Genomic DNA, 20,099 nt, shown 5'->3' with positions numbered 1-20,099 from the left:
TCCCTCTGCTGTTGGAGGCAACATTCCTTTGAATATCCATTGCTGAGAATCACAAATGGGGAGTGGGTTGTTGTACCCAGGTCCTGTTTACATCTGACTGGCCACTAGCGGAACAGGCTGCTTGACAGAATGGTCCTGTACTGATGGGCGCTAGCCTGTCATTTTATATATGTTTCTAGTTTGCTGCTATGGATAATTCCACCAGTTTAGTCCAGGAGTACCTGCAAGTCAATGGTCAGAGACAATGGCAGCTGGAGACCAACAACATTTGGAGGGCAACATCTTGGCCAACCCTGGTTAAGACAGCCAATGGTGCTCTGTTGGATTCATATATGAGACTTCAATGATGTCGAAACCAGAGACTGAAGAACCACACTTTCCTACCAGCTGCACTGGTGGCCTCAAAAGCCATCAGAATGACTCCCTGCAGTGATTTCTTAATACACCCGCCCATGTAGAAAGAAGAGGAAATAAAGCAGTCCTTCTTGCCATCTTCTGGCGAGTTGGTGCAGTGCAAGACAAAGAAGGCTTGTTCAGAAAAAAATATATATATATATCAAGAGGTTGGAGCAACATGGTTTTAAACGGGTTGGGTGGCCATCTATCAGGAATTCTTTGACCGTGGTTCCTGCATTGCAGGGGGTTGGACTAGATGACCTTTGGTGTACCTTGCAACTCCATGACTCTATGATTCTTTTATCCTAAACAGGGCTTGCAACCAGGGCAGGATTTCAATTCACCTCGCCTGTTTCCCTTCAGTCACTGTAGAAAACGCTGAGCAAGATGGAACAACGTTTTATACGTGCTTGTTAGCACATGCATACATTTTCTTGTTGACGTCTGTTGTTTGTTTGCTTTAAATAAACGATTGAAGGATCAGGAAATGAAATGTCATAAAATGAATAAAGCTTGCAGTCAGCCAGTCAGAAACCTCGCACATATGCCAAGTTGGAAAAACGAAAAATGAAAAAAGTGTTTAAGTTTGTCACCCACCCTCTCCCCCTCTACTCTCTCCCCCTACCTCCGGGTACCATATTCATCTCACACTGAACGTAACCCAAAGACTTTATAATCAGTACCAAAAAAAGAGACATTGCACGTTCTTTTGTATTTCATGAGAATCTTAAATATTTTTTTAAAAGAATTTAACCACAGCAGCTAGAATTTCTACCTCCTAACCAGATCTGAAGGACGCATATCCAGTGTGTGCTCGATCTTTTCATTATTTTCCTATTTTTCTATAACAGTGTGGACACATTCTCAGCCTTAGCTAACCTATGTTTTTGTGTAGTTTGTTTTAAACTCTTTAAAATATCTGCAGCAGCGCAACCGGGTAGCCTTCATCTGCCCCAGCTGCAACAAAACATGTCTCTCCCATATCGGTCCCTACAGCCACAGCAGGGGCTGTCACCTTCCAACAGCTTGACCTCACCCCCAAAGGGACACTCCTCCATTATCTCCTGAGACAGACTGATGTCAACAACCAATGGGTGAGGAAGGCGGGCCTGATCTCACCCAACTCTACCTACCGGGATCCGTTATGTAGCACTATGGCAGACCAAGGGGTGGGGAGGTCTCTGTAGGCCATGAGACCTCTCTGTCCATCGCCAGGAGATTGTGGCAGGAGGTGGACTGGAGGTCTTGTATCTGCTGCTGTGAGCAATATTTTGTAAGTAACAAAGGCTGGCAGTATCAACACCGCCATGTGGGCATCCCTTGCAGATGACCACAGTGCCTGGAGACAGACAGGTCGGACATTCATAGCAGTGACCAGAGGAGGAATGACCGCTGGGAGCAGTGCAGAGAGAAGAAACGCCTTGGTGCATCAGCAGCAGAAGAAGAACCGGAACACCTTCATCTGCCTCAGCTGCAACAAAACATGTCTCTCCCATATCGGTCCCTATAGCCACAGCAGGTGCTGCAACCTTCCAACAGTTTGACTTCAACTCCAGAGACCCACTCCTCCATTGTCTCGGATGGCCAACCATCCTGCAAGACCTGGGGACTTAGGGTGAAGGGTCTTAGGGTAAGTAATACTATTACCACTAATAATGAATGATAATAATGCAACTCATTCTCGGAGAATTTTATCCAGCCATTAAAGACCAGCCAATGAGCTTAATTTAAGGTTTTGCTTTGTTTTTTTGTTTTTTTTAAAGAATACTGTATGTCACCATAGGAGCCACCAGGTGGCGATCTTTCACAACGCAATGGAGTTGGCCGTTGTGAGTCTGTACTTGTTGGAGAGCTTATTATGATGTAATGGAACCATCCAATCATTTCAAACCCCGGGGTGTTGTGGCATCCCCCTGCTCGTTATGTGACCCTGATTGGTTGGGATTATCCACATGATGTACTGCAGGGGTCCCCAAACTAGGGCCCGAGGCCTCGATTTGGATGTCAGATGGTCTGGAGGGATGCAAACGAGAGATATGAGAAATGGGATTTACATGACAGGAATCCTACTGTTGTGTATTGATTCAATGGTTTTTATATCTGTATTACTATTGTCTGTATTCGCATTAGGGTAAAGTAACTGCCTTCCTGTTCCAAAAGGAACAGCTACTATTGGTTCATTTAAGCTGCTGCATTTGGATCCTCAGTCTTATTGGTTCCTACCAAAAGGCAGCTTTGTGATTGCTTGAGATAGTTCCCTCCAAAATGTATCCTTTCTAGCCAGTCTTCTGTCCCTATAAATGTAGCTTCCCTCTCCTCAGTCTCCAGTCTTGTTTGCCTGAATAAAGAGTGTTACATGAAGAAGCTGTCTCCTGCCTGCTATGTCAGAAAGCTGAAATCACTTACTGAAATCACTAACCCCACTCTACAACACCTACCACTTGCAAATGGGTGGTTGACTTGCATGCGACCGTGTAGACGCACAGCGCTGGGAAATAATTTGATTCATACCCAGAAATGAAGGGAGCGAGCTGGAGTGTCCTCGTGGCTCACAAGGTGACCCTCCCCAGAACCCAAAGAGGACGTCAGTGAGGGTGGAGGAAGCCCTGAAGAGACCTGAGGTGCAGTGGGGCTTGTTTAGGCTGCTCAGCCTCCCCGCCTAACAGCTGATGCGCAGGGTAGCACAGCAGCAGCAGCTGCTTTCCCATGTGTCCTGCAGCCTCCTGCCAGACCCAGAACCATAATTCTAGTTGGGGGTATTTTTGGATACAGTGGGGGGGGGGGTTGTATAGATTGAAGAGAGGACATTTAAAGGGTATTTAGAGAAGGCATAGGCAAACTCGCGGGAGGCAGTGGAGGATAGGGGTGCCTGGCGTGCTCTGGTCCATGGGGTCACGGAGAGTTGGACACGACTGAACAACGGAACAACAATAGGCAAACTCAGCCCTCCAGATGTTTTGGGACTACAACTCCCATCATCCCTGACCACTGGTCCTGTTAGCTAGGGATCATGGGAGTTGTAGTCCCGAAACATCTGGAGGGCCGAGTTTGCCTATGCCTGGTCTAAGCTATTGGTTCTACCTCGAACCCATGTCTCTGTAGTTTTGTGTATATAATCAGAGTCTCTGTCACTCCCTCTTATTCATGAGCTCAGCAAAGTGCTTGCCACTTCACAAGATTTCACTTATGCACATGGGGGCCCAGAACGTAACCCCCGCTTAAGTGGAGTGTCACCTGTACTCATTCAGGAGGAAGAGAACAACTGGGAGATCTGGAACAACTTGGAAGAAAATAGCAGAGGGGGTGTATGCTACAGCCTGTCCGATTTCTTCCCTTTGACTTCCAGTTTTCCTTCATGAAGACTATACCATTGTTCTTCTTGTTGTTAAAAAGTCTGGCTCTTACTGTAACAACTTTATGGTGAATACCGGCCCCTATTTTTCTAGAAAAAAAAGCATTGCGTAGAACCCAGTTCTGCCGCTGAAGGTATAAAAATGACACGCACACACGTACACCCAGTCTATTGAGGGGGAACAGGGAGTTTACATAAATGAAACAGAAGGGGAAGGAGCTACACAGTTAGGGAGACAATTAACAGAACGATTGTATTTTGCAGAACAACAATATTTTTTTAAGGACAGTAGAAGCCTGATGATACAAACAAGTATACAACAATCTTTGAATTCGAGACAGAAGCTTAACACTCATACTGAGAACAGAAAGAGGTAAAATGGGGAATGTAGGGTTGCCGTCAACTAACTCTTTCTCACAGTAGACCCATTGAAATGAATGGACCTATGTTATTCATTTCAAAGGGTCTACTCTGAGTGGGACTAGAATCCTTTAGTTCAAAGGAAAGGATGAATACAATAAAATACATAGGAAAAACAGGGCACTTAAACCAACTCAGAGTAGGCCCAGTGATGGGCATGACTAACTTGGGTCCATTAATTTCAACGGGTGGTGTCCAATATTAGCTGTACCCAGTGTAGATCTGCAGAAATTAATGAACGCGACTTAGCACCATTATTTTCAATAGGTCTCTTCTGCGTGGTTGGATACAACCCAAAGCTATTAGTTCTCAGTCCATGGATTTCAACATGTCTGCTCTGAGTAGGACTGATGATGGGAGGATAATAAATTACACGAATAACATTAAAATTGATTGCATCAACTGACCCAGCCCAGTCTCGAAAAACTATTAACATTATTAATTTAGTGCATTATCTGCAGATCACCATAAGCGCCAAGGAGAGGTCACAACAATCTAAGTCAGAAGCTGCCCAGACTGGCTGGAGGGACAAATATATTATTATTATTATTATTATTATTATTATTACTGAAACTACTTAGAAATGGCTCACTGAAACTGCTGGTGGGTCTGCTCTGAGTAAGCCTAACCTTGGAGGCAACTCCGACTTCAAAAGCAGCTCAAAACAAATTAGTCACCAGACTAGGGTGGATCCTAAAATCAAATAAAAATGGATCAAAACACACACGCCACTGTAGAAAATGGAACTTTTGCTATGAACAGTGAAATCTGTCTGCAGAATAAGGAGTCACATTGAGTCACTGGCTTAGATTCCCCGTGGATTGGGTGGGAAGGCAAGCAAGCCGTCCGTCCGTCCACCGCCACTGACGTGTGCCCGGCTCCTCAGTGTGCGAAAGTCCAACGAGTTTCTCCCACATCCCTGTCGCCTTCAGAAAGGCCACTTGGTGGCCGAGCAGTACTTCTTCCCAGTGCTTGCGATCTTGACGTTTTTGGGAAGCTTCTTTGAGGCCGCCATGTTTGTGGTGTTCCGAGCCAGGCTGGGCTGGGACCCTTTAGTCAAAGAGACCCTGGAGCCCTTTGCCAGGGACGGCCGCGAGCCCTTGACCAAGCTTGGCTGAGAGCCTCTCGCCAGGTTGGGCCGCGAAGCCCTCTTCAGGAAGTACCGCGAGGCCCTCAGTGCGCTGAACCGGGGGACTTTGGTCACAACGAGGCGAGGCCCTTTGGTAGCACGTGGAAGAGTGCCCTTTGCCGGGTGCGGCTGAGTGCCCTTTGTCACATTTGCTTGTGGGGCATTGCCTAGGCCTGGTTGCGGGTCTTCGGTTGCGTAGAATACAGGGCCTTTTGTCATCCGTGGTAGCGGTCCCTTCGCCACGCGTGGTGGTGGGTCATGAATATGTGGCAATAGGTCCTTGCTTGAGTACAGCACGGGGCCTTTGGTCATACGGGGTAGAGGGGCCTTGTTTAAGCACGGTTGAGAGACGTTGGTGGGATACAGCACCGGACCTTTGGTCACACGGGGTAGAGGGGCACCAGTGACACATGGTAGCGAGCCCTTGTTAATGGGGCCATGTCGGCCTTTGGTCATGCCACTATATGGACATTGGGTTGGCAAAGGTTTCTGATAGATAGCTGCGTGTGGCGGCGGCGGGTTCTTGTTTAGCTTCGAGTACCTGGCTGTGTGTGGATCTGGGTAGACCATTGCACCTCGCAGTTGATAACCAGTCACACCAGGAGGAGAGTAGAGCTGAGCGCAAGGAGCTTTCCCACGTGGTGGAAGGGTTTTGTACGCAGGATATCTTGACCCATAGAACGGGTAGTATTGTGAGCCAGACCTGGGTAGCCTTTTCGAGACAAAGGGTGGCAACGGACGGCCAGACGTGTATCCATAATACGGCACCTTTTGGCTGGACCGTCGATACCTGCAAGAAGGAATTGAGAAGGTCATCTCCTCTAAGAACATCGGAAGAGTCCTGGAGCTGAATCAGGCCCACCTAGATCAACATCTTAACAGTGATCAACCAAATGCCCCAATGGGAAACCCACCAGAAGAGAGTACAACAGCATGTCCAGCGGTGGAGGAAACCTCGCTGCTGCCCGGGGCGGCAGCATGGAGGCACCCCCCTGGGGGCAGGGCATCACGGCGTGTGCGTCATGACGCCACGACACGTCGGATGCACTGCACATGCCTGGAATTTCCGGGCATGCGTAGTGGATCCGGCCGGCGTTGCTGCAAGCCGGCGAGCGAGCGGTGGGTTGGGCAGCCCCGTCTGTAAAGAAGCACGGATGGGGTGCTGGGTGCCGGGTGGCGGGGGAGGGGCTGGGGAGTGTCACCCCCTCCCCTGGAACCGGGGGCACAGTGCCCCTATGGCCCACCCTTCCTATGCTACTGAGCATGTCTCCTCCACCAATAACAAACTTAGTTGGTTTCTAAGGTGCTACTGGATGGATTATTTTTTTTATTTTCAGAGAAAGGAATTGATTGACAGCTTCATCAGTTCCTATCTGCCGATACCAGCTATTCAGTGATGAGTCAGAGGATACCTCCTGAATACCTGGCCTAAGTATTTTAAGAAGAAAATAACAAGGAGCAAATTAACTTGGTCAGAAAGCTGAGCAGGATTTTACGGCCGCTCAGACATTAGTAGACCAGAAATGGAAGAAAGAAACAACCCTGACCAGAGAAGAATGGCAAATCAAGATGCTGGACTATACTGAAACGACAAAACTAAGGATGCGAGATGTTTGTAATGTATATACAAAATTATTGTAAACAGGTCAAAACACTAGCAGGATTTTAAACAGACTTGTAATGTAACAGAATGTATTGATAATCTAGGAAGATGAAAAATTGGAGAAGTACAGTGATACCTCGAGTTACAAATGCTTCAGGTTACAAACTCCGCTAACCTGGAAGAGTTACCTCGAGTTGAGAACTTTGCCCCAGGATGAGAACGGAAATCGTGTGCCGGCGGCCCAGCGGCAGCAAGAGGCCCCATTAGCGAAAGCGCGCCTCTAGTTAAGAACAGTTTCAGGTTAAGAACGGACCTCTGGAACGAATTAAGTTCGTAACCCGAGGTACCACTGTATTGATATGCAGTTAAAAATAGAATCAATAGGACCCATGGAAGGGATGACGGGAAGTCAGGAGATTCAGAGTAATCTCGATAACTAGATCGGAATTGATTTTGTTGTGTGTTTATGTTTTGGAAAATCAAATAAAAATCCATTTCAAAAATAAAAATAGCTTAATTGCATTCCACCATTCCCCCCACCTTTAAGTTGAGAAAAGGGATTTTCTCTCCCGAACCCCGAGTGAAATGTTAGATACTGTATGTGGTGTTCAAAATTAAAACCATCACGAATCTTGAACAGCAAAAAAAAAGAGAAGAGAAGAAGCTGAGCAGGATTTGGAGAGCTTGGCTTTCCCTTGATCTCATCCCTTTGTCTCCCAGAGCCACGCCTGCTTACCGATGGGAGAAGTTCAGTGGAAGACCTGGGGCGGCATCCTCCATGTGCACCAAATCAGGAGCAGAGACAAAGTCACTGGGAGTTACTGGGGGAAAGTTACGTAGCAACCTGAAATTATAAAGGGGTGAGTGGGTAGCAGAATTCCATAATTCCAAGTCCTTCTCTGCTTCCCCCCCTTTCATAACTAAATCTCACATTTATTGACTGCTTCATTTATTTATTTGAGTATATCTATCTACACAAATCACACATATCACCAATAATAATAACAATAATAATAATAATAAAATAGAAAATTCTTTCCAGTAGCACCTTAGAGACCAACTGAGTTTGTTCTTGGTATGAGCTTGGTATGAGCTTTCTTGGTATCTGAAGAAGTGTGCATGCACACGAAAGCTCATACCAAGAACAAACTCAGTTGGTCTCTAAGGTGCTACTGGAAAGAATTTTCTATTTTGTTTCGACTATGGCAGACCAACACGGCTACCCACCTATAATAATAATAATAATAATAATAATAATAATAATAATAATATATCACCCTATAGCCGGGGGGTCTCAAGGCGGTTCACAGAATAAAATCAAGATATCAAGCCACAAAATACCTAATTCTGATAGGAACCGTGTTCCAAATTATCTTTGTTTGTTTGTTTACAAGCTATAAATGGATCTTTCTCAAAAAGGGGGGGATATCAGGGCATGATACAGATAAATGTTTAAATTACCCAAAAAGGCACATTACAACAACAATACAATAATAAAATGACAAACTAATAATAATAATAATAATAATAATAATAATAATAATAATAATAATACCAAACAATAAAAATCAAGAGGAATAAAATCATCCCACCAGCTAATCATAGCACAATCTGTCATCTATGCTCTGTTAACCTCTGGGTTAGACTACGGCAACATGTTATATACATTGGGGCTGCCTCTGAAGATGGTTCAGAAAATTCAGCTGGTGAAGAATTCAATGACCATGACTCAATAAATTGATTTCAATAGGTCTACCCTGAGTAGGACTCAGTTGGATACAATCCATTGACTACCCCTCTGTTCCTCCACCACATACTAGAAAATGAGGTCAGAGAAGGGTATTTGAGACCCATCCTCGAAGGTTTACACCGGGGACAAAATCCTTGGGGAAAAAACTCATCACTGCTAGTCTCATCAAATCTCTTTTAGGCTTCTGAGAAATCCCTCAGATGTTTGTTTTTTTTCCCCCAAGGAAGGATGTCAAATAATATTTTGGATGTCACCTTAGGCTCAGTTGACAAACAACATAAAATTGTGCAAGAGGCAGGCACACACCCTTGTGAGATTTTGAGAGGCTTGTGCCAAGAATTTGGGCTTCAGACCTTCTCTCTCACTGATATGTTGCCTAAGAGATATCCAAAATTGCTTCCGATTTCATTCTCAGCATCCTCTGCTGGGAGAAAAAGCATGCAAAGACCCTCTTTTGTATTCCACCTTGAAAACTTCCACGATGCACACACGCTTCTTTGCAATCGTTCAGATCTTTCCTCCCAGAGCCAAGGATACAACCAAATTCACAACATGTGACATTTCACAAATAGCAAAATTCCATCAAATGCTCCAGTTTGGACAAATTTTTCAGGATGAGAGTCTCATGATGATGCAGATGATTAGACCTTCAGGCATCCATGTCCCATTTAGTTTGTCTCGAAGCAATGTCCAGAAATTCAGTAGCAGAGTGTGCACAGAGAGGGGGTAAACAGGTTCCTAACTTACCTGACTTCCAGACGCAAGCAAGTCTGGACAGAAGTGTCAGCAAAGGCTTGGGATGAGGAGAGCTTTTTATGTGGTTTAAAAAATCCCCCCGAGGGACGTGAGCCACTTCTGCTGGGGCGACGTCACTGGCAACCTGCAAATCGTGATCTGAAGGAATATGCTAAGCTTCCAAATGACGGCTGTTTTCTTCCTCCTCCTAAAACATTAAATTAAATTGCAAAGACGTCCATTGGAAGTCCTGCAGCTTACGAGCAGGGCTGTGCCTCATGCAAAATGCATGCCACCGATCAGCAATAGCTGCTTGTACCTGCTGGTCCGAATTCATGGCATTATTGAGCTGGAAGGTACTTCAGATGTCATCTAGTCAACCCTACAAACATTGGAGGGGCTATAGAGCAGAAGGCAACTTCCTGCTTCAAGGTCTTCAGCAAGGGAGATCCCACCAGTCTTTTCCACCATCTGGAAGCTCTTATTAGAGATGTTTCAATTTCCCTCCATTTCTTCTTTTCCAGTTAAGATATCCAAATTTTCACAAGGGTTTGCTTTTTTAATGTCTCGTGAAAATTCACCAGCATCTCAGTGCAAAATTCTCCCAATGCAGGTGTCCCAAGACCGTGGACAACCAGTGGTCTACGAGCTTCATTCAGGTAGTCAGCAGCATCTATATAAAAATACAGTGGTGCCTTGGTTGTCGAACTTAATCCGTTCCAGGAGTCTGTTCGACTCCCGGAACTGTTCGAAAACCAAGGCGCGGCTTCTGATTGGCTGCAGGAGCTTCCTGCACTTCGGACGTTTGGCTTCCAAAAAATGTTAGCAAACTGGAACACTTACTTCTGGGTTTGGGGCATTTGGGAGCCAATTAGTTTGGGAGCCAAGCCGTTCGAGAACCAAGGTACCACTGTACAGGTAAAAACCATGCAGCACTGAGCACAGCATATTACTGTTGCTGTAACGGGGAGAAGAATAATTAAGTGTTCCACCAAGACCCTCAGTGATTTTCAAGAGGAATGGGGTGGGGGGAATGGTTAGGAGACACTATCCTGATATACCCGTTCTTAAAACCCAATCTTGACTAATATATGCTCCTTTGCAATGCAATCTTCCCAAATACAACACAAATTTCCTTATGCCGTTTTCACAAATATATTGTAGAAATTGGAGTTCTTGGTAATACCCAGAAGTCAAAAATTAAAGAATCCAAGAACTCTGGCCAGGCGGGAGATCAATATTAAAGTCTTCAAACAATTTTATTAATATAGAAGCAAATTTCAGTCGGAATAAATTCCAGGACAAGGCCCTGTTTCGCTAATTCTTCCTCAGCTAGATTTTCATGGTCAAGGTGTACCAATTCTCTGTATGCCCTTAGTACACCCTGAGCATGAAAATCTAGCTGAGGAAGAATTAGCGAAACAGGGCCTTGTCCTGGAATTTATTTTGACTGGAATTTGCTTCTATATTAATAAAACTGTTTGGAGACTTTAAAGTTGATCTCCCGCCTGCCCAGAGTTATTCGATTCTTTAATTTTTGTTTTCACGAATATATGCATTCTTGTGCAACATCAGACATGTTTTTGTACACGTCACTTGGCTGGAGAGCAGCTTTGCAACATTCAGAGACGTGAGAATTTTTGAAGGATGCCCGCCTTTCAGTTTGCAGGTTGTTTCGAAAAGTCCAAATTAGGTAGGTTCACCTTTAAAGGCTAACTGAATTGGATTTCTCCTCTGTCACTCAGTCTTGGAAGTTTAGGATAAACTAATGTTTGCGCCTAATGTTTGCGCCTAATGTTTGCGCCGTAATCTGCTTCGCTACAGTTTCATGGCCTCTGGCACAAAAGAGAGCAAGCTTTCTGCACTTCAAATACTGCAATACATCATTAGTGTATGGAATTCTTTTTACCAATACCTGTGCCAATAGCCCCCCCCCCCCAGGCTAAAATGGATTTAGGGTATGCCTGTGCTTAAACCCCTTGGTCTGATTTGTGGCTCAAATTTGTAAATCTAGATGAGGACCAATCTGGTCAAGAATGATCCAGAGCCTGTCTCACCTGATCTGGGTCTGAATCAGGATCTTACAAATCTCTAGAAATCCTATTGGTCTGCATTGTGAAATGAAAACATGATGGAGGTTTTTGTTGGGGAGATGGTTACATAGGGACATGAAATTGGGGTTAAACCACAGAGCCTAGGACTTGCTGATCAGAAGGTCAGCGGTTCGAATCCCCACGACGGGGTGAGCTCCTGTTGCTCGGTCCCTGCTCCTGCCTACCTAGCAGTTCAAAAGCACGTCAAAAGTTCAAGTAGATAAATAGGTACCGCTCTGGCAGGAAGGTAAATGGCATTTCTGTGCGCTGCTGTGGTTTGCCAGAAGCGACTTAGTCATGCTGGCCACATGATCCGGACGCTGTAACGTGAGATGAGTTCCGCAACCCCAGAGTCGGACACGACTGGACCTAATGGTCAGTGGTCCCTTTACCTTTACCTTTATAGCCCCTCAAGAGGAGATTCACCTTGCCAAATTTCAGAAGGGTAGTTCCATGGCTTTTCATACTAGACACATCTGAAATATACAATGTTTTAAAATTAAGATGGACATAAAGTTTTTGCTTTTGCACATAGGGATATGAAGTTGGCAAACTTGGTGGCCCCTACAGAGGAGATTAACTCTCCCAAAGTACAGATGAGTAACTCCAGGGGCTTTCATTCTATCCAATCAAGTCCTTCTTATGGTTGATGGTTTGTGGTTACCAATTGGTAATAATAAACAGACAAACAAACAAACAAATGGACAGCCATCTATCTATTCTTTTTTTTTTTTAAGGCTGGTACTGGGGTTGTTTGAGAAAGGACAGAAAACAAGCACAAGTTCCCAAAATATAGGCGCTCTTTTACCCTTGCAAGATTGAATGCATTGCCCTCGGCTGTACTTGAGGGACGATTCCAACAGATTCCACATGAAAAACGCTTATGTCCCTGTGGAGATGGCAGTACCAAATCAGTGGTGCATGCCCTTCTGGCTTGCACTCTTGATAAAGACTTGAGGAATGAAATTATCACCCCTCTCTTGTTGTCCGTTCTGGGTTGCCCAACCACTGACACAGTGTCCTTTCTCCTGGCAGATCAGGAGGAGCAGGTGACAGCAAAGGTTGCAAAGTTTTTAGCTGGGTCACTATTTGACTGCTGATTCAGGACCCTAAAGTATGTTTTATGTAATCGACTTTTTATTTCTGTTCTTTGTATATTGCATTGCTGTTTTGTCGCTCTGGCTGATGGCTGACACAAACAAAGATTCATTCATTCATTCAAGCACAAGCTGAACAAATGACTCCCAACAGTTTAGCAAACACTTTTTAAGAGTCAGAATTTGAAAAGGGTGCCACTGAGGTTGGAATTTGGTGATGGCAGGAGCTGTTTGACAGCGGAACGGACGGCCTTGGAAGATGGTAGACTCTCCTGCAATGGAGGTTTTAAACAGAGGTTGGATGGCTATCTGTCAGTGATTCTTCATCTGTGGTTCATGCATTGGACTAGATTGACCTTGAGACCCCTCCCAACTCTACAATTCTATGATGCTATGAAATATTTGCATCGCTTCCCACATATCTTGATTGGATTTGCAGAAGTTTGTAACTCAAAGGACAGCTGTGATTCAGTTCATGTATTCTTTCAGCAAATACAAATTAGATAGATTGTGCATTATTTGTTGTTGTTGTTCAGTCATTCAGTCGTGTCCGACTCTTCGTGACCCCATGGACCAGAGCACGCCAGGCACGCCTATCCTTCACTGCCTCCCGCAGTTTGGCCAAACTCATGTTAGTAGCTTCGAGAACACTGTCCAACCACCTCATCCTCTGTTGTCCCCTTCTCCTTGTGCCCTCCATCTTTCCCAACATCAGGGTCTTTTCCAATGAGTCTTCTCTTCTCATGAGGTGGCCAAAGTACTGGAGCCTCAGCTTCAGGATCTGTCCTTCCAGTGAGCACTCAGGACTGATTTCCTTAAGAATGGATAGGTTTGACCTCCTTGCAGTCCATGGGACTCACAAGAGTCTCCTCCAGCACCATAATTCAAAAGCATCAATTCTTCGGCGATCAGCCTTCTTTATGGTCCAGCTCTCACTTCCATACATCACTACTGGGAAAACCATAGCTTTAACCTTTGTCGGCAAGGTGATGTCTTTGCTTTTTAAGATGCTGTCTAGGTTTGTCATTGCTTTCCTCCCAAGAAGCAGGCGTCTTCTAATTTCGTGACTGGTGTCACCATCTGCAGTGATCACGGAGCCCAAGAAAGTGAAATCTCTCACTGCCTCCATTTCTTCCCCTTCTACTTGCCAGGAGGTGATGGGACCAGTGGCCATGATCTTAGTTTTTTTGATGTTGAGCTTCAGACCATATTTTGCGCTTTCCTCTTTCACCCTCATTAAAAGGTTCTTCATTTCCTCCTCACTTTCTGCCATCAAGGTGTGCATTATATGGGTAGAATTTTGGAATGATAATTCATGGCGGAACTGAGAGAGGGTATTTCCCCCCCCTAGGGTCCAGGAAGCATATGTCCTCATCATCTCTTTGTAGGCTTGCCAGGTCAGAAGCATGCCAGACCCTGCAATTTCTGGGCCCATGAATGAGACCTAAGGAATGTCATGTGGGTGGCCCACCTTGATGTCAGATTAATTGGGAGAGTGGAAGAGGGCAGATTTCCCAGACAATCCGTGCATTAATTTCCAGCTGGCTCTGCTGGGCAGAAGCTTGCAAGCTGCATGCATAGTCTTCTTAAAATATACATATTTAAAGGTGCTCTCAGCTACTGAAGATTCATGCCGTACACTGACCACTTGAAGGCTCCAGGTCAGTCCTGGAGGTCTGGCACCCCAACTCCTTGGAGACAGGCCTAGAGAGAAGGGACAGAGAGAGTATCCAGAGTTACTTGGGACCAGCCAGGAACAGGAGATACAACAAGAGGGAAAACCTTTTGTTTTCGTTCTGCTTTTCAAAAACAGCTCTGGGGAAAATAACTTACTAATAGTGGCACGAATCTTTCCCCAGCTAATTCCAGAGCAAGGCTGAGATGAACGTTTGCCTGCACCCAAACCTCCCTAAATAATGTTCTTACTTGGTGCGTGGGTCCAGCTGAGGATGCAGAGATATTAACATCCATGATAATATCGTGCTTTGTATTTAAGTGGTTTTAATTAACATTCAGAAAGCCCCAGGAGTTCCTTTCATCCCAGAGAACCTCGCCTAGGCTCCATGGGGTAACCAGGACATGTTATTAAGTGTGGTGACTAAGCCCCTCTCACTCATTAGTATAAACACGGGAACAATAAGAACCAGTGAATCTGAACATTTTTTACTCGAGAACAAAGGCAGGAATTGTATCCAGATCTTAATCCTTGGGATGTATATTCATGTCGATCCAGGAAGCACCTTTAATTTAATTCAGGATCAAAATTAAAAAACAATTCCTTCCAGTAGCACCTTAGAGACCAACTAAGTTTGTTCTTGTTATGAGCTTTCTTCAGGGTATCTGAAGAAGTGTGCATGCACACGAAAGCTCATACCAAGAACAAACTTAGTTGGTCTCTAAGGTGCTACTGGAAGGAATTTTTTATTTTATTTTGTTTTGACTCTGTTAGTTGTTGTTCTCTTTGACATAAAACAGAAAGAAGCATGGTCTAAGACCACCCCCAAACCTTTCTAAAACACTTTAAACAGAGATTATATATACAGTATATTCTGGCGTATAAGACTACTTTTTAACCCAGGAAAATCTTCTCAAAAGTCGGGGGTCGTCTTATACGCCGGGTGGAAAAATCTGTGGCCGAGTATATCTCAAACTCTATATTTTAACTGGAAAAGTTGGGGGTCGTCTTATACGCCCAGTCGTCTTATACGCCGGAATATACGGTAATCCAAGGCAACCCACTGACAAAGTTTATGGATAATCTGAGGGAACGCATTGACCAAGTCCAGCCACAATGCCTCTTGAACGTTCTCCAGAGGAGGCCAATGAAGACAGTGAGTGAGGGAACATAGAGGGCAGCTCCTATATGGAAAGTTTTCCGCATGTCAAGCAAGATCCTCTACCAGTGAACTGTGCCTCTTCCCTTGAGACACAGGGCCGTGGGAAGCTGCCTTATACCAAGTCAGATCATTGGTTCATCTAGGTCAGTTGTGCTGACACTGACTGGCAGCAGCGCTCCAGGTTTGTGAGCAGGGGTTTTCCTCAGCCCTATCTGGAAGACGCTGGAGACTGAATATGGGACCTTCTGCATGCAAGGTGAGCATTGAGTGTTGAAGAACATTGGATTTGATGGTTTTCAAAGTCCCTGCAAACTCTAGGATTCCATGATGTTATTAATACCCTGTGCAGCTGAGAGTAACAGGGTGTCTGCCACTAATCTGTATTTTATTTTTCCCCAACAGTGGAGCCTTGACAGCTCCATTGTTCTTCAAGGAACAGTGGTTCCCCGTAGCCACTCTCCGATAGAGCTAATTTAATTTCAAGCCTCACTACTACTAAATTACACCTGCGTACCTGCCAACCCCGGGAGACAATGGGAGGATGGTTGGTGCCTCCTCCTCCTCCTCCTTCTCTTCCTCCTCCCTTTTTAATGAAAAAGCAGGACAAAACAAGCACTATTGATTTGCCCTTGATTAAAATCTAGCCCCAAATGGAAGGCCAAGCCCTTTCGTTTGAAGAGGTGGAGGAGGAATTAAAATAGCCCTTTGCTGCGTTCAAGAAGAGAGTAAACACAAGGGCGTACTTGGGCTTTCGTTAAGGCCAGCGTCACCAACCTGTTTGCCCTGGATCCACTCTCCCTGCCTCTCCCGCCCTTTCTCCTATGCCTTACATGTCACTGCTGCCTTTGTAGGAGGTCGTGGTAGCCAGCAATGTCAGGCACTGGGAGAAGCGTCCCATAGATTTGACAAACAGGTCAGCCCTATGGGAAAGGTTGCTCTCATACACAATGGTGGGTGGTGCCCCTTCAGATTGGCAGGGTGACAGGCAGGGAGGTGGAGCCAGAGCCAGCTAATTCTAGTCTTGTCCCCATCCTCTTCCTCGCAGCTGAGTTCCACAAGGGTAGCACTGAAGCCAATGGTGTCTGGTGCCCATTGGGGATGGTGGGCTGGGAGACCTGGAGGCCCACAGTAGGTGGCGCCAGAGTGCCAATGGGAGGAAGAGGCAATGTCAGGGACCGTGCACTGAAAAGGAATGGGGGGAGCCTCCTCCCATGCTCCTAATCCAGGTCCTGAATCTTCCCAGGAGCAGGAGGACAGTATAGATTTGGAACAGTGGTTTGCAGAGGGGCATAGTTCAGAAGGCAGAAGCTAGGAAATACTGGATGGGGAACAGCTAGGAGAGGTCTCCAAACTGATACGGCCTGATGGACTCATTTATCTGGCCTGCAGCAACCCCCGCCGCCTGCTGCCACCACCCGCTCTTACTGTCACGGCGCTGTGCAGTTGCCCACTTCTGGGTCGGAGGAGCACTGGAAATAGCTTGTATGCATGTACAAGCACTATTTCTGGTGCACATCTGGGTCGGAGGAGGCAGATGCACATGCACACAAGCTATTTCCAGTGCTCCTCCGACCCGGAAGCGCGCCGGAAATAGTGTGTGCGCACGCGTATGGGCGTGCACTCCTCTGCCATCTGGCCCGCCGCGTGATCGGCGCTGGAGACACTGGCCTGAGGCGCGGTAAGTTTGCTGACCCCTGAGCTAGCAGAAGAAGCACTGGAAGGGAGAGGGTTAACAGATTCATAGTCTCTAGACACTATTCCTCCATTGCCCTCCCCAAAGTCGAGAAGGGCTCAGAAAGTGGCAGAACAGAAAGCACAGAGGGGACAAGCTCAAATTATGAGACGTAGAAGTGACATAGGTTCATAGGGACCGAAGGGGGTGGGCGTCTTAATTGGGAGCACCGCAATTACCCAGAGATGTGTTCTTGGTTCTCTAGCTGTGATTATTACATTTTCTAACTGGTAAGAAGACTCCTTTCCCTTTGTTCTGCTTATCTACGGCCATGGGGGAAGAAGCCGATTCCCTGAAGCCTGACAGGCTACGAATTCTAGTTCCCCCCTCCCCCCCCAAGTTCCACAAGGGACAACACTCTGACTAAGGAGGAAGAGGCTAAACGGGGGGGGGGGCGGTCGGGGTCAAAGCTGGTCTTGATGTAAAAAGGAGGTAGTTTGGTTGGGGTGCCTGAAGGAAGATGAGCCGCGCCCCACAGGTGTCTCATCCCAACAGGGAGAAAATGCCACCACAAACCCAAACTTCCTCATGGTCTGACCATGACAACTGGGATAGTCCAGTCCCCTATCACTGCATCACCCATTCTGCTATAGGAGGAAAGACTAAACTGAGCGTATACGACTGGCTACTTGCTATAGCAGTTGTGCTCTGGCCCCATGGTCAGAGGCAGCAATGCTCTGAGCATAGCAGTTTCTGGAAACTACAGGAGCAGAGATTGCCGTTGCGCCCAGGTCCTGCATCTAGAGAACAGGATGCTAGTTTAGATGGGCCATGGTCCTGATGCAGCAGATTCTTCTTATCAGAGGTGGTAATAATAATAATAATATTAATAATAATAATAATAATGTGAGGTTTGGAGCTTTCAGCGTTAAATAAGCTCAACAGTACGCCCCTCCCACAGGGAGGATGTGTCACAATATCCGGGGTATCTGCTGTATGCAATGTCTTTGTGATTTATGTGATGGACCGTTTATTTCCTGGTCAGTCTTACTTTCGCTTTTGAGCGGAGCGGGAGCGGAGATGACTTCCGTCAGCCCGGGAGTGTCCGTGATTTATATGCCTGTAAATTAGGGACCCAGGTGGCGCTGTGGGTTAAACCACAGAGTCTAGGGCTTGCTGATCAGAAGTTCGGCGGTTCGAATCCCTGCGACGGGGTGAGCTCCTGTTGTTCGGTCCCAGCTCCTGCCCACCTAGCAGTTCGAAAGCACATCAAAGTGCAAGTAGATAAATAGGGACCGCTCCGGCGGGAAGGTAAACGGTGTTTCCGTGCGCTGCTCTGGTTCGCCAGAAGCAGCTTAGTCATGCTGGCCACATGACCCGGAAGCTGTCTGCGGAGAAACGCCGGCTCCCTTGGCCTATAGAGCGAGATGAGCGCCGCAACCCCAGAGTCGGACACGACTGGACCTAATGGTCAGGGGTCCCTTTACCTAAATTAAAGCTTGCTTGACTTGAAACAAGCCAGACTTTGTGGAACTTATTGCTGGCACAAAAGGCACACATACCGTTGCGCAAGAATAAGTTTGAAGTTTGAACAACTCTGCAAAAGCACCAGAGAAGCAGGAAAACGCAGAGGAAGCATAGCTGGACACCACTCCAAGTGCTAAACTGGTTTTGAGGCTTTTCCAGTTAAAACCAAAAGCCCAACAAATAATAATTTATTTATACCCCACCCATCTGGCTGGGTTGCCCCAGCCACTCTGGGTGGCTTCCAGCAAATATTAAAATACAGTAATTCATCAAACATTAAAATACTTCCCTAAACAGGGCTGCCTTCAGAGGTCTTCTAAAAGTCAGATAGTTGTTTATTTCCTTGACATCTGATGGGAGGGTGTTCCACAGGGCAGGTGCCACCACCAAGAAGGCCCTCTGCCTGGTTCCCCGTAACTTTGCTTCTACGCAGGGAGGGAACCGCCAGAAGACCCTTGGAGCTGGACCTCAGTGTCCGGGCTTACTGGTGGGGGTGAAGATGCTCCTTCAGGTCATTTAGGGCTTTCAAGGTCAGCACCAACACTTTGAATTGTGCTTGGAAACGTACTGGGAGCCAATCTCAGTCTTTCAGGACCGGTGTTATATGCTCTTGGCGGCCGCTCCCAGTCACCAGTCTAGCTGCTGTTTTCGGGTAGTGCGGCTGGTGCGGCTGCCCTCAGTGTCTTGGTGCAGGGGGCACCACAAGGATGATGTAGGATGGCGTGAGAGGCAGGGGGACCCAAATTTTAGCGTTGCACGGGGCCCTGCTGAATTTTTAGAGCCCAAAGTCTGCCGCTGTTCTTATGTCTGGCTTTATGTGGTTGACCAATGATAACATAAGTTCGCCCCATGGTCATCATTGGAGGCCATTAAGTCCTGGGCCAACCTTTAAGGCAATGGAAGGGTGAGGGCATCGTGAATTAACCAAGAAAAATAGTTGTTGTTTCCCCCCCTGATCCTCTAATACCACATACGATGAAATACTCCAGGCTGGTTTAGTCATGGAGGCTGATGAGCACTGGCAATCTGTCTCTCTCTCACAAACACACACAGCAGCAGATACAAGACCTCCAGTCCACCTCCTGACACAATCTCCTGGTGATGGACAGAGAGGTCTCATGGCCTACAGAGACCTCCCCACCCCTTGGTCTGCCATAGTGCTACATGGGTGGGTAGATCTAGGTGGGTAGAGTTGGGTGAGATCAGGCCCGCCTTCCTCGCCCATTGGTTGTTGACATCAGTCTGTCTCAGGAGATAATGAAGGAGTGTCCCTTCGGGGGTGAGGTCAAGCTGTTGGAAGGTGACAGCCCCAGAGATGTGTTCTTGGTTCTCTAGCTGTGATTATTACATTTTCTAACTGGTAAGAAGACTCCTTTCCCTTTGTTCTGCTTATCTACGGCCATGGGGGAAGAAGCCGATTCCCTGAAGCCTGACAGGCTACGAATTCTAGTTCCCCCTCCCCCCCCCCAAGTTCCACAAGGGACAACA

At 46.4% G+C, this 20,099-nt stretch overlaps 1 protein-coding gene across 1 annotated transcript in view; it reads right to left on the bottom strand.

Moving 5' to 3' along the window:
• Window positions 1-5,065: 5,065 nt before the first annotated feature.
• Window positions 5,066-20,099, bottom strand: part of LOC117061456 (extensin-1-like) — a 50,242-nt gene continuing 35,208 nt past the window's right edge. Inside the window, exons 2-3 of the mRNA XM_033174295.1 lie at window positions 7,637-7,744; window positions 5,066-6,087 (exon numbers count right to left, since the gene is read on the bottom strand). Of these exons, the coding sequence (XP_033030186.1) occupies window positions 5,097-6,087; window positions 7,637-7,744 (1,099 nt within the window). The 3' untranslated portion in view covers window positions 5,066-5,096. The remainder of the gene's footprint in view (window positions 6,088-7,636; window positions 7,745-20,099) is intronic.

Source organism: Lacerta agilis, chromosome 17, assembly GCF_009819535.1.
Source record: "Lacerta agilis isolate rLacAgi1 chromosome 17, rLacAgi1.pri, whole genome shotgun sequence".
In the NCBI taxonomy this organism is placed as follows: domain Eukaryota; kingdom Metazoa; phylum Chordata; class Lepidosauria; order Squamata; family Lacertidae; genus Lacerta; species Lacerta agilis.
This window is presented reverse-complemented; position numbering and strand designations above follow the sequence as displayed.